Source organism: Trachypithecus francoisi, unplaced genomic scaffold, assembly GCF_009764315.1.
Source record: "Trachypithecus francoisi isolate TF-2019V2 unplaced genomic scaffold, Tfra_2.0 Lachesis_group1, whole genome shotgun sequence".
In the NCBI taxonomy this organism is placed as follows: domain Eukaryota; kingdom Metazoa; phylum Chordata; class Mammalia; order Primates; family Cercopithecidae; genus Trachypithecus; species Trachypithecus francoisi.
The window spans coordinates 57,580,256-57,594,104 of NW_022681454.1; the positions used below are offsets into that span (position 1 = coordinate 57,580,256).

Consider the following 13,849-nt stretch of genomic DNA (forward strand, 5'->3'; position numbering starts at 1 on the left):
ACCTCAAGGGAATATACTGTATAACTATATATACAATAGACCACTATTCCACTGTTTCTAGATGATCAATTGCTTTAGGAAGAGAAAGAGGGAAATATACAGCTATGAACTACTTTACTCTATTCCCTCCCATAAACTAACCTGAATTCAGTTACTGAGAAGAAAGAGAAAAATGACATGCATGAACATTGTGGATAATTTAAAAGCAAGACAAAACCCTCAAAATACCTTTCTGGCCAGAACATGTATTTTCATCATGATGCAGACCTTATAACAATTTAGCAAAACTATTCCTCTAACAGTATTTACTGCTTTTTCTCCACAAAACTGTTTCTGATTATGATGAACTAATAAGCAGAATAAGTTTTCTCTGTCCTTTTTCATCTGTATCTTCTAAAGACATCCTTAAATCCTGTATCACTGACATCAAAATGTACAGAACTTTTTCCCCTTAGAGAAGTTTCATGCAGAACTTTACCTGTGAAAGGATATTGGTGCACTGTTGAAGTAAAGAAACTGGAGGGTTGCCAATACTTGTAGCAAGTTGAACCCTGAGCAACTGTTCTTTCTGGGTGGCATTTTCTTGCAAAGCATGGGCAAGGGCCACAGCAGCACACCAGTTTGAAAGTGAATCAGTAGAAAACAAACCTCCACATAATAACTGGCCAGCTGAAACTGAATTACCTGTTGCTACAAAGATGGCAGGCAGACAATAAAAATATATTAGATTTTTACGTAAACCAAATTTTAAATCAACTGTTTTCTGTACACATAAAATAGTGTGAAATACCATTAAATATAATCATTAAACATGTGTTAATTAGTAGTATTAAATATACTTTCAAAATGATAAAAATCTGCTTTTCAAAGCAAAATGAACAATGAGAGAAAGTTATCTTGGAAGAAAAGTAACAGAACAAAGAAATACAGGTTGAGGCTGGGCATGGTGGCTCACGCCTGTAATTCTAGCACTTTGGGAGGCTGAGGTGGGAGGATCCCTTGAGGCCAGGAGTTGGTGGTGCATGCTTGTAGTCCCAGCTACTCGGGAGGCTAAGGCCTGAGGATCACTTGAGCCCAGGAGTTTGAGGCTGCAGTGAGCTATGGATCATGTCACTGCACTCCAACCTGGACAGGAGTGTGAGACCCTATCTTTAAAAAAAAAAAAAAAAAAAAAAAAGAGAGAGAGAGAAAAGAAACATAGGTTGAGTATCCCTTATCCAAAATGCTTGGGATCAGAAGTATTCCAGAAAGAAAATGTGGTACATACACACAATGGAGCACTATTCAGCCTTACAAAACAAAGAGATCCAGTTATTTACAACACAGATGAACCTGGACATCATTATGTTAAGTGAAATAAGCCAGGTATGTAAAGACAAACATTTGCTCTCACTCATTTGTGAGAACAAATAAAAATTAGAACTGAATTATTTACCATCAATGGTAGAAGGTAAAATTATTTATCTTTATTTGTGGAATCTAAAAATTTGTGGGAATTCATGGACACAGAGATTAGAAAGACGGTTATCAGAGGCAGGGCAGGGTAGTGGGAAGTTAGAGGGAAGGTGGGGATAATGCATACAAAAATATTGTTAGAAAGAATGAACAAGGCTGGGCGCGGTGGCTCACGCCTGTAATCCCAGCACTTTGGGAGGCTGAGGCAGGTGGATCACGAGGTCAGGAGATCGAGGCCATCCTGGCTAACATGGTGAAACCCCATCTCTACTAAAAAATACAAAAAATTAGCCAGGCATGGCAGCGGGCACCTATAGTCTCAGCTACTCTGAAAGCTGAGGCAGGAGGATGGCGCGAACCTGAGAGGCGGAGTTTGCAGTGAGCCAAGATTGCGCCACTGTACCCCAGCCTGGGAAACAGTGGGAGACTCTGTCTCAAAAAAAAAAAAAAAAAAAAAAGAAAGAATGAATGAATAAGATATACCATTTGATTGCACAACAGGGTGACTATAATTTAAAAAAAGGGTATATTTTATTTTTAATTTTTTTTGAAGACAGGGTCTCACTCTGTTTGCCCAGGTTGGAGTATGGTGGTGCGATTTCGGTTCACTGCAGCCTCAACCTCTCAGGCTCAGGTGATTCTCCCATCTCAGCCTCCCATGTAGCTAGGACTACCGGCGTGTGCCACCATGCTTGGCTAATTTTTTTTTTTTGAGCTGGAGTCTCACTCTGTTGCCCAGGCTGGAGCGCAATGTTGTGATCTCAGTTCACTGCAACCTCCACCTCCCGAGTTCAAGTGATTCTCCTGCATCAGTCTCCCCAGTAGCTGGGATTACAGGCATGTACCACCACGCCTGGCTAATTTTTGTATTTTTAGCAGAGACGGGTTTTCACCATGTTGGACAGGCTGGTCTTGAACTCCTGACCTCAGGTGATCCACCCGCCTCGGCCTCCCAAAGTGCTGGGATTACAGGCGTGAGCCACCAGGCCCAGCCTAAATTTTTGTATTTTTAGTAGAGATGGGGCTTCGCTATGTTGCCCAGGCTGGTCTTGAACTCCTACACTCAAGCAATCTGCCTGCCTTGGCCTCCCGAAGTGCTGGAATTGCAGGTGTAAGCCACCATGCCTGGCTTAAGTATACATTTCAAAATTACTTAATGAGTGCAATTAGATTGTTTGAAACACAAAGGCTAAATGCTTGAAGAAATGTTTAAAAAAAAAAGCATTTCAGTTTCACTTTTGGGATGTTCAACTTGTATTAAAATATTTTCGGCATCAAACTGATGATGGTAACATTCCAAAAACTTACCTTAATTAAAAACAACATTTCTAAAACAAACTTAAGGAAATGCCACATTTTGATCATTCTACTACATCAGGGTCTTATTTTCATTAATGTTCAATAATTTTTTTAAGGTAATAAATTTTTTATCAAAATTTTTTGGTAAATAAACAGACAAATTCTAACAAAAAACCTCAATGTATGTAATTAAAATGAGTTTTATTGATGTTTCCAATTACCTTTATGAAATTGCTCTTAAAGTTTAAAGTTAATAAAGGTAATTATTTAAAAAATTTATCTTAGGTAAGATGAAACATTTAAAGAACCCATAAAAAGGTTAATGACTCTAACCTATACTAGAACAACAGACTGAAAGTTAAATGTGATCTAACGGTAAAATTCATCTTCTTTTTTAAATTTTTATTTTTGAGACAGAGTCTCTCTCTGTTGCCCAGACTGGAGTGCAGTGGCACAATCTCGGTTCACTGCAACCTCTGCCTCCAGGATTCGAGGGATACTCCTGCCTCAGCCTCCTGAGTAGCTGGGATTACAGGTACCTGCCACCACGCCTAGCTAATTTTTGTATTTTTAGTACAGACGGGGTTTCACCATGTTAGCTAGGCTGGTCTCGAACTCCTGATCTTAGGTGATCCGCCTGCCTTGGCCTCCCACAGTGTTGGGATTACAGGCGTGAGCCACCGCACCCAGCAAAATTCATCTTTAGAATGACAATTACAATTCACAGTAGATTCTGTTTACTGGCATCTATACATGCTAAGTTTTGGAGTGAGTACTTTATGTAATGTAATGCATGTAACTGCATTTATCCTCACAATGTTCCTAATAGGGTATTATGCCCACATAGAGATGAGTATTATTATCCCCCATAACTCAGTAAGGCTCAAGTTAAAAAGTTATACAGCAAAAGTTATACAGCAAAAGTGAAAATTCTACAATGCAAACTCTTGTCTGACTCCAAAGCCTGTTGTCTAAATTTACCTGCAGGCTTTAGAATTCAGGTGTTTTTTTTTTTTTTTCTCCTAAGCATGCAAAGTATTTTAGGCTAAAGCATAGAAAGAAAGATTCAATTAAAAGTTTGAAAGACAATGATTTACTTTTTCAAATAAAAATTAGAACTAAATTATTTACCATCAATGGTAGAAGGTAAAAGTGTTGACACGATTTCTCCTTGTCCTTTTTGGTTTTTATACAAGAAACACTGGAAACAATAGAGAACAGCACAGCGCAAAACAAATGGCTGCCGTTCATTAACCATGGACATGAGAAGTACTACAATTGCCGGTCTGTTGCATTTAAAAAGAAAAGAACAAAATGAAACAATGCAACCCAAGTATACAAGTTAATAACTAGTCATTTTTGTTGACTGAAGAATCATAACCAGAACACCAGCAAGTTAATATTTCTATCTCTATTTCGCAGAAAACTGTAGCTGACAGAGTGAAGTGACTGTTTGCTTAAGGCATACAGCTAGGATGTGAATGACATGATACCTGAATCTAAGTATCTAAATTCCAAAAATTACCAACCCTTTTAAAATTCCAATGTCATTTATCTTGCAAGATAATTTCTAGTTTCAAAACATACAACTAAACTTCTTTAAAAACAGTAAGATGTGTATACGAGATACATTAACAACCCAAAATTTTTACTTCCTCAGAGTAATCTCAGTATTTCCCTTTCTCTACCTTGGTGGGTTTGAAGGTGCATTTACAGACGCAAAGTAGTCTTGGTTTACTTGGTAGCCTCGAATAACTTCTGATACCGTATTTATGGTCTGTTAAGGGGAAGAAAGAAGAAGAACATTTAGAGAAATTAAGCCAAGAAGGAAAATCTGTTTCCAAGAGAAAAAAATCTTATATTCCACTTTTTAAGGGCCAAAAGCACCAAAACATCAATGATAACATTGTAATCTTGTAACACTTTCTCAAGGTAAAATTTTAAAGCATTAAGCATGGATCTCCAATAAAACAACACTTGACATGCATTTTAAATCTCAAAAACTATAATACTATTCTCTAGGAGATAAAATATCTATTTATATAAAAATAGAAAGGGAGGCTGAGGCAGGAGAATGGCGTAAACCCGGGAGGCGGAGCTTGCAGTGAGCTGAGATCCGGCCACTGCACTCCAGTCCGGGCGACAGAGCGAGACTCCGCCTCAAAAAAAAAAAAAAAAAAAAAAAAAAATAGAAAAAAGGTTTTAAAATAATCAGAGAACAAAGTTAAAAGATTAAAAAATTCGAGGATAAAGTTAAAAAATAAAAAGACTTTCAAAACGTTATAAAAGATATATACCATTTTGTTAATTAAAAATTAATTTTTAAAAAGACAAATTACCCAGAAAGTCTACTAAGAGAGTTGCAGAAAGAGAACAGAAAAGAGGTCAGGCACAGTGGCTCGTGTGTGTAATCCCAGGACTCTGGGAGGCCCAGGTGGGTGGATCACTTGAGGTCAGGAGTTTGAGACCAGCCTGGCCAACATGGTGAAACTCCGTCTCTACTACAAATATAAAATTAGCTAGGCATCATGGCATGTGCCTGTAATCCCCATTACTTGGGAGGCTAAGGCAGGAGAATTGTGTGAACCTGGGAGGTGGAGGTTGCAGTAAGCTGAGATAGTGCCATTGCAGTCCAGTCTTGGTAAAAGAGCAAGACTCTGTCTCAAAACAACAACGACAATGACAACACCACTACCACAAAACAGAAAAGAGAAAATTATCAAGGAATGCCAAAAATACCCTCAGAACTGAAGGATGTATGTTTCCAGCTGAAAGTGCTCAGTGAATGATAAAAATAACTGGGGAGCAAGGGAGTGGGGAAACGGTCCACAGGAAAGCACATCATCAGTACATTTCAGAAAACCAAAAAAAAAAAAAAGATCTCAAAAGTTTCTAGAGAGAAAAAGATTACGTTAAAAAACAACAACAACAACAAAAACAGAGTAGGATTATAATGGCTTCAAGCTTCAAACTTCCTAACAGCAACACTGGAATGATGTTCTGAAAGTTGAGTATTAGTGATTTCCAACCCTGAATTCCATATCTAGCCAAACATTAAATTAATTCTGAAAGTAGAGGAATGACATTTTCAGACATGAAAGAGCCAAAAATAAAATAAATCCTCCTGTTATTTATTTATTTATTTATTTTTTTTAAGAAAACTAAGAAAAATAATGGCCGGGTACAGTGGCTCATGCCTGTAATCCCAGCACTTTGGGAGGCTGAAGTGGGCGGATCACTTGAGGTCAGGAGTTCGAGACCAGCCTGGCCAATGTGGTGGAACCCCCCTCTCTACTAAAAATACAAAAAATTAGGTGGGCATGGTGGCAGGCCCCTGTAATCCCAGCTAGTTGGGAGGTTGAGGCAGAAGAATTGCTCAAACCCAGGAGGCGGAGGCTGCAGTAAGCCGAGATCATGCCATTGCACTCCAGCCTGGGCGACAAGAGTGAAATTCCATCTCAAAACAACAACAACAAAAGAAAATTAAGAAAAATAAAGTTAATGAACCAAGGGATAGAGGAAAAAGATACGTGATCTAGGCCAGGAGCACTGGCTCATGTCTGTAATCCTAACATTTTGTGAGGCCAAAATGGGTGGATCATTTGAGGTCAGGAGTTCAAGACCAGCTTGGCCAACATGGTGAGACTGTCTCTACTAAAATTACAAAAACTAGCCGGGCGTGGTGGGGGGCACCTGTAATCCCAGCTACTCAGGAGGCTGAGGTAGGAGAATCACTTGAACCCCGGAAGGCGGAGGTTGCAGTGAGCTGAGTTCATGCCACTGTATTACAGCCTGGGCAACAGACTGACACTCTGTACCAAAAATAAAAATAAGGGATCCAGATAACCAAGGAGTCTGTTAGGAGAGAAGTAAAGGAAATCCTAGGAGGATGGCATAAGAAAGTCCCAGGACAAGAGACATGGGGCAGAATTAGAGGCCAGATTGGAGCAGGAGAAGGGAGGGTCTGCAGGTGGCCTGCGGTGGGGAACGAAGTGTTAATATATGATTATTAAGCATATATACCTCTGCATATATAGAGTAACAGTAAAATGAAGAACACAATTATGACTCATGGATGAGAAAAATATATATTTAAAAAAGGATATAGGGCTCTATTTGGCTTAGCAGGAATGGTGTCAATAATTGTAAAAATATAAACCCCAACTATTGATTTAAATATAAATTCCATAAAATAATTATGGGGCAACATGAGGAAGTAAAGTGGGACTTACAGTAAGGACAAGTGAGGCTGAAGGCAGTTATTTTTGTTATAAAACTTTTATTATTTGTACTTTTGATATTGCACGTTAATTTGAGAAAAATTTTTTAAAAATGTAAACAAACTGAACTTTTCTTCTTCAAACTAACTTCTTTCTCTTATAGGTAAGCAACAGAAAATGCCACACAGGGGAAAAGAATTTACTATTCAATGAATCTACCGGTTGAATAAGACTAAGTCACATGGTTCTCAAAATCAAAATGTAAATCATACTGTGCACTCCTGTTGAATGTAATAAAATTAATGAGAAATCTTTGTAGATGGATCTGAAAAACTTTAACATTATTATTTATGTACTATAAAACTTGAGGGATGAGTATATCTTTTGGAATCAATACTTTTATCATTATGTGAATTATATTTTAGTAAGATCACTAAAAATTTTAACCTAAAAAATGGTTAACTATTACAGTTTTTCCCTCAGCAAATACCTAATTCTTCCTAGGATTCAGGATTTCAACTTCCACAGAGTTAGTTTTGACTTCATTTGCTTTACCTCAGTCAGGATATCAGCAGGAACCCCAGTAGCCATTAGGATAGTACAAAGCTGCTGCAATAACCCACACTGGAACATAGCCTTCTGGCAGCTACTGGTAGCACCAGGAGGGTTGGTGGGAGATACCAGTACACGAACAAGCTGTGAAAGAAAGAGAAAACAAAATTTGTCTCTTAAAGATTTGAAAAGGCTTGAGGCAAATCTGATCTATGTGAACAAGAAACTCTGCATGAAGTACTCCCTTAGCTGCTCAGCCACATTTAAGTGCTCTTTCTTTCGAGCTCCCACGGCAATAGTTCTGTGACAGTAATATTGCATTATGCCTCTTACTTAAGGTTGCCTCCTTCAGGTGACTGTGGACTCCCAGAGAGAAACTGCCTTGGTCATTTTTGTTTCTCAAACATAGTACTTGTAACAGTACATATTCAATAAAGTAAATGGATGAGTAAGTTACAGAGTGGCAGATTTCTTATCAAAGTTAACAATGAATTACCTAATAAGACAGCAGGTCTGAAAAGAGAATAACCTGACGGGTGATAAATTTCCCTTCAACTGGAAATATTTAAAGAGAGGCTAAAACCAACAACTGGAGAGATGGTAAAAGATTCATGTATTAGGCATGGGGTGGGCTGCACTGATTGCTAATGCCAATTAAATCCCTATGATTCTATGATTACTTGGACTATAAACTTAAAATTTCAGAAACATGAAAAAAAGTCATCTCAAATAACTAACACAGTTATGTCTCCAAATTAAAATATTTTATAACTAAAAAACTTTTCTTTTTTTTTTTTTTTTTTTTTTTTTTTTTGAGACGGAGTCTCGCTCTGTCGCCCAGGCTGGAGTGCAGTGGCCGGATCTCAGCTCACTGCAAGCTCCGCCTCCCGGGTTCACGCCATTCTCCTGCCTCAGCCTCCCGAGTAGCTGGGACTACAGGCGCCCGCCACCTCGCCCGGCTAGTTTTTTTGTATTTTTTAGTAGAGACGGGGTTTCACCGTATTAGCCAGGATGGTCTCGATCTCCTGACCTCGTGATCCGCCCGTCTCGGCCTCCCAAAGTGCTGGGATTACAGGCTTGAGCCACCGCGCCCTTCTTTAAATTTAGTCTGCAAAATTTGAATTAAAACTCTGCAAGCAGATCAATTTGTGTTTTCAATGGCTCAGAACACAATCATGATAACTGTGATGATGAATAGTTCCAATACAGAATGTGTATGTCCAAACAGGAAAACAATGATGCATTTTTATTTGGTGTATGATAGAGAACTTAAAATATAAGCAACTCTAAATAAAGTTATACATAAAGTATTCCAACAGGTTCTAACAGAATAGCAGAAGATAACTCCTGGCCTGTAAAGTCACGAGTGAATCTACTATTCAGTATTGCAGGTGGAGAATATATTAAAATGAATTAAACTCAGTTCCTTTGCTTTGGAGTTTATGGTCTTCACAAGTGTAAGAAAGAAAAGCTTTACTAAGCTACAGAAAGCCAGTTTATTCACTTTTGAAAAGTAAAGAATTCTTAAAAGAATCAATTTGTTATATAATGAGAATACTGTATTTTTCTGTTTACATGCTGTACTCTAATAATTAATTTTTTTTTTTTTCTGAGATAGGTTCTCACTCTGTTGCCCAGGCTGGAGTGCAGTGGCATGATTATGGTTCAATGCAGCCTCAACCTCCTTGGCTTAAGTGATCCTGCCCCTCAACCTCCTGAGTAGTTGGGACAATAGGTGGACACCACCACACCGGGCTGATAAAAACCATGTTGCCCAGGCTAGTCTCAAACTCCTGAGCTCAAATGATCCTCACCTGCCTTGGGCTCCCCAAGTGCTGGAATCACAGGTGTGAGTCACCACACCTAACCTACTTTACTTTTTAAACAGTGACACTTCCTTCAGAATAATTCTTTACATAGTACTCTAAACCATAAAACATGTTTAGCTTCCTCAAACAATTTAACTTTTCACTGTTTGATACGAAATACATGCTTTTGCACATCATCAGATTCTCTCACCCTCTCTAATCACATTTTGGAAGTTACTTTTCTGGAGATATTTTCTTATTTAAGAAAGCAGTGTAGGCTGGGTATGTGGCTCACACCTATAACAGCAGCACTTTGGGAGGCTGAGGCAGGAAAATTGCTTGAGCTCAGGAATTCCTGACTAGCCTGGCAATATAGTGAGACCTTATGTCTACTAAAAATAAAAAATCCAGTCAGGAGTGGTGGCTTGCGCCTGTAGTCCCAGTTACTCAGGATGCTGAGGTAGAGGGATTTCTTGAGCCAGGGAGGTTGAGGCTGTAATGAGCTGTGAGGATACCACTGCACTCAGCCTACACAACTAAGTGAGAACCTGTCTCTTAAACAAAACAAAGCATTGTTGAACAAAGCTATCAAGCTTACCACTTGGTGACACTGGTTCTAAAACATTAAAAAACTATTAACTTCTTGAAATGTATAAAACCAACAATTGAAAACAGAAATGATAAGCTGGGAGTACAAATAGACTCTGTGACTAAGTTCTCCTGTAAAATACTTTTCTAACAGTTTTTAGGCATATTCTAACTAGGGTAACTGCATAATTTATAATCCAAACGAGGACACTTTTGAAGTGAAAGAGGACGCTATTAGCAATTACAAAACGAATACTGTACTGGCAAACTGGGGCACAGATTACCCTAACTATCAATCAATCCTATGCAGGCAACTTCCACGGCATGGGACAACATTCAGACTCTAATTACTAGAGGAGCTAACCATCTAGTTAGGTCCAAAACTTCCGAGAGACACAGGTATAATTCAGAGACATTCAAAGGCCCACAAGAATTATGAGTTCATAAGTGAGGAGACCAGTATAAACTTAAGAGTTTGGAGAAGGAGGATTCAATAAAGGAGTAAGTAACTTCAAAGAACTTCAAAATTTTCTCTGATGAGGAAATAATTTGGGATCCTACTGTCCTCACTTTTATTATTACCACTAAGCTTTCACCACAGAGCATCAATAAATCACAGGTGGTCTGTCAATTTAGCATGCATTGGACTTAAAACTCAGACTATCATCTTTGAGGGCAGGACATGATCATTCATTTCCTAGTATCCAGTGTCTGGCTCTCAGTAAATGCTTACTGAATGAATTTATTTGAACTTAATATTTTGAATATTAAAATTTATCCTATCAGAGCCCTAAATTGAAGAAAGCAGGTTTTTAAAAATTCAAATCAACAATCTAACCTATTATTCCCTAATGTAAAATCCATCAGGAAACTGTATGTCTGAATTTGCTTTAAAATCATACAGCAAAGAGAGGAATAAACGATGAAACAAAATTGCCAGATGTTAATAACCGTCAAAGCTAATTAATGGGTAGGCAGAATCTCTAGCTGGAGGATAACTGCAAATTTCCATATTAAAGTTTTTTTAAGTCAACCTGAAACCCATCAAATATTCTGGATTTATCAAATACAAGCAATTTTCTTTCCTTTGTAAATATCACTATCAAAATTCTTACCACATTTACGTCTAAGGATAGTATACCTGTAGCATTAGATGTAGATTGGTCACTTTCTGTGCAGACCAACCAGAATTTTCATCTCCAACTTCAAACCAAGGTTTCATACGTTGAATATATGAGCCTTCTTTAAAAAAATTTTGATTGGAGTTGTTGTTTTTTAACAAGTTTTGGAGCAAAATCAAACAATCTTCAACTACTATACCTGGGGAAATAATGTAAAACCCAAGTGTTAAGGCTGATAAAACCTAATGCAAAACTCTCAAACATTTTTAAAAAGATAAATCTCCATGCTCAGCATCTCTTCAATATGGCGAGACAGACAGATAGTCTGTTCTGACACCTGATGGCCACAGGCCATAATCTGCATGCTCTTTCTCAGGTACCCTAAAGATCTCTTGACTTCTACGTCAAGTACCCAGTTGCCTTAGTAACTCATCGTTTATCTTCAAATCCCAGCTTAAACATCATTTCTTCAGGAATGATTACCAAGACTACAGGAATAGGTTAGTGTCACCAGTTACATGCTCTTACAGTAGCCTACTCCTTTTATTATTAGGTAGTGTTTGTCTTCTCCACTAGATTATAATTCACAAACGCTTATAAACAGCCTACTTATTTCTGTATCTTTAGCAGAGGCAGAGGCATGATATCATGTATATACACAGTACTTAACTATTAAACATTTGTTGAATGAATCAACCGTATCTTACCTGATTTCTTTTTTTTTTTTTTTGAGACGGAGTCTTGCTCTGTCACCCAGGCTGGAGTGCTGTGGCCGGATCTCAGCTCACTGCAAGCTCCGCCTCCCGGGTTCATGCCATTCTCCTGCCTCAGCCTCCCGGGTAGCTGGGACTACAGGCGCCGCCACCTCACCTGGCTAGTTTTTTTGTAGTTTTTAGTAGAGACGGGGTTTCACTGTGTTAGCCAGGATGGTCTCGATCTCCTGACCTCGTGATCCGCCCGTCTCGGCCTCCCAAAGAGCTGGGATTACAGGCTTCAGCCACCGCGCCCGGCCAATCTTATCTGATTTCTAAGAAGCTCTTAACATTGTCTCTTCCTTGAAACTTCCCTTGGCTTCTAAAACATTACTGTCTCCTGATTTTCCTTACAGCTCCGCAGGTTCTCAATCTTTCACTGTTTCTCTCCTCCATGGTTTTACCCTTTTTATTCTTTGTTTATAGCATATACTCTCCAGGACAGTTTCATCCACACTACAGCTTTCACTATTATCACAGTGAAAACTCTCCAATTGATCTCCACTTTACCAAGTATTATAATAGATTAACCAATGACCTCCGTTTCTTCTGATAAACATATTGACTGATGCTGGACGCTGTAAGTAACGACGAGTAAGCTCATCTGGTACATCAACACTTTTACTCCTAATAGTTGAGCTGTATGTTGACAAAAAATCAATTATTTTTTTAAAAAAAGACTCTTTTTTTTTTTTTGAGGCGGAGTCTCGCTCTGTCGCCCAGGCTGGAGTGCAGTGGCCGGATCTCAGCTCACTGCAAGCTCCGCCTCCCGGGTTCACGCCATTCTCCTGCCTCAGCCTCCCGAGTAGCTAGGACTACAGGCGCCCGCCACCTCGCCTGGCTAGTTTTTTTTTTTTTTGTATTTTTTTAGTAGAGACGGGGAAAAGACTCATTTTTTAGAGCAGTTTTAGGCTTATAGAAAAAGTAAGTACAAATGGAGTTTCTCTATACAGACATCTACTTATTGGTTCTAGACTTCTGCAATAAAGCAAGTATCACAATAAAGTGAGTCCCACAAATTTTTTGGTTTCTTAGTGTATACAAAAGTTATGTTTACACTATAATGTAATTTATTAAGTGTGCAATAGCATTATGTCCAAAGAATGTACATATCTTAATTTAAAAATATTTAATTGCTAAAAAATGCTAATGACCACCTGAGCCTTCAGTGAGTCATTTTACTCCCAGTAGAAATTCTTTCAAAATTGGAGTCAATTCTCTCAAACCCTGACACTGCTTTATCAACTAAGCTGATGTAATATTCTAAATCCTTTGTTGTCATTTCACCAATGTTCACAGCATCTTCACCACTTTCTTTGCTTATCCATAAGTAATAACCTCTCATCTGTTAAAGTTTGATCACGAGATTGCAAAAATTCAATCACATTTTCAGGCTCCACTTCTAATTCTCTTGTTATTTATACCTTATCTTCAGTTGGTTCCTCCACTAAAGTCTTTAACCCCTCCAAGTCATCCATGACGGTTGTTGGAGTCAGCTTCTTCCAAACTCTTGACTTCCCACGAATTACAAATGTTCTTAATGGTATCTAGAATGGTAAATCTTTTCCAGAAGGTTTTCAATATACTTTACCCAGATGCATCAGAGAAATCACTGTCTATGGCAGCTATAGCTTTATGAAATGTATTTCTTAAATATTAAGACTTGAAAGTCACAATTGCTGGGTGCAGTGGCTCATGCCTGTAATCCCAGCACTTTAGGAGGCTGAGGTGGATGTATCAGTTGAGGTCAGGAGTTCAAGGCCAGCCTGGCCAACATGGTGAAACCCTGTCTCTACTAAATTACAAAAATTAGCTGGGCATGGTGGTGGATGCCTGTAATCCCAGCTACTCACGAGGCTGAGGTATGAGAATTGCGTGAGCCAAGATTATACCACTGCACTCCAGCCTGGGGGACAGAGTAAGACTCCATCTCAAAAAAAAAAAAAAAAAAAAAAAAAAAAGGAAGTCAAAATTTCTCCTTGATCCACGGGCTGCAAAATGCATGTTAACAGCATGAAAACAATATTATTGGTCGGGCACAGTGTCTCACATCT

General features: G+C 38.5%; 1 protein-coding gene across 4 annotated transcripts in view; it reads right to left on the reverse strand.

Annotated features, from left to right (window-relative positions):
* Window positions 1-13,849, reverse strand: part of USO1 (USO1 vesicle transport factor) — a 90,873-nt gene that overhangs the window by 20,462 nt on the left and 56,562 nt on the right. For all 4 annotated transcript variants that reach the window (XM_033214409.1, XM_033214407.1, XM_033214408.1 and 1 more), the window contains 5 exons: window positions 11,064-11,242; window positions 7,530-7,670; window positions 4,443-4,531; window positions 3,886-4,040; window positions 479-690 (listed from right to left, as the gene is read on the reverse strand). In XM_033214409.1, the coding sequence (XP_033070300.1) occupies window positions 479-690; window positions 3,886-4,040; window positions 4,443-4,531; window positions 7,530-7,670; window positions 11,064-11,242 (776 nt within the window). The remainder of the gene's footprint in view (window positions 1-478; window positions 691-3,885; window positions 4,041-4,442; window positions 4,532-7,529; window positions 7,671-11,063; window positions 11,243-13,849) is intronic.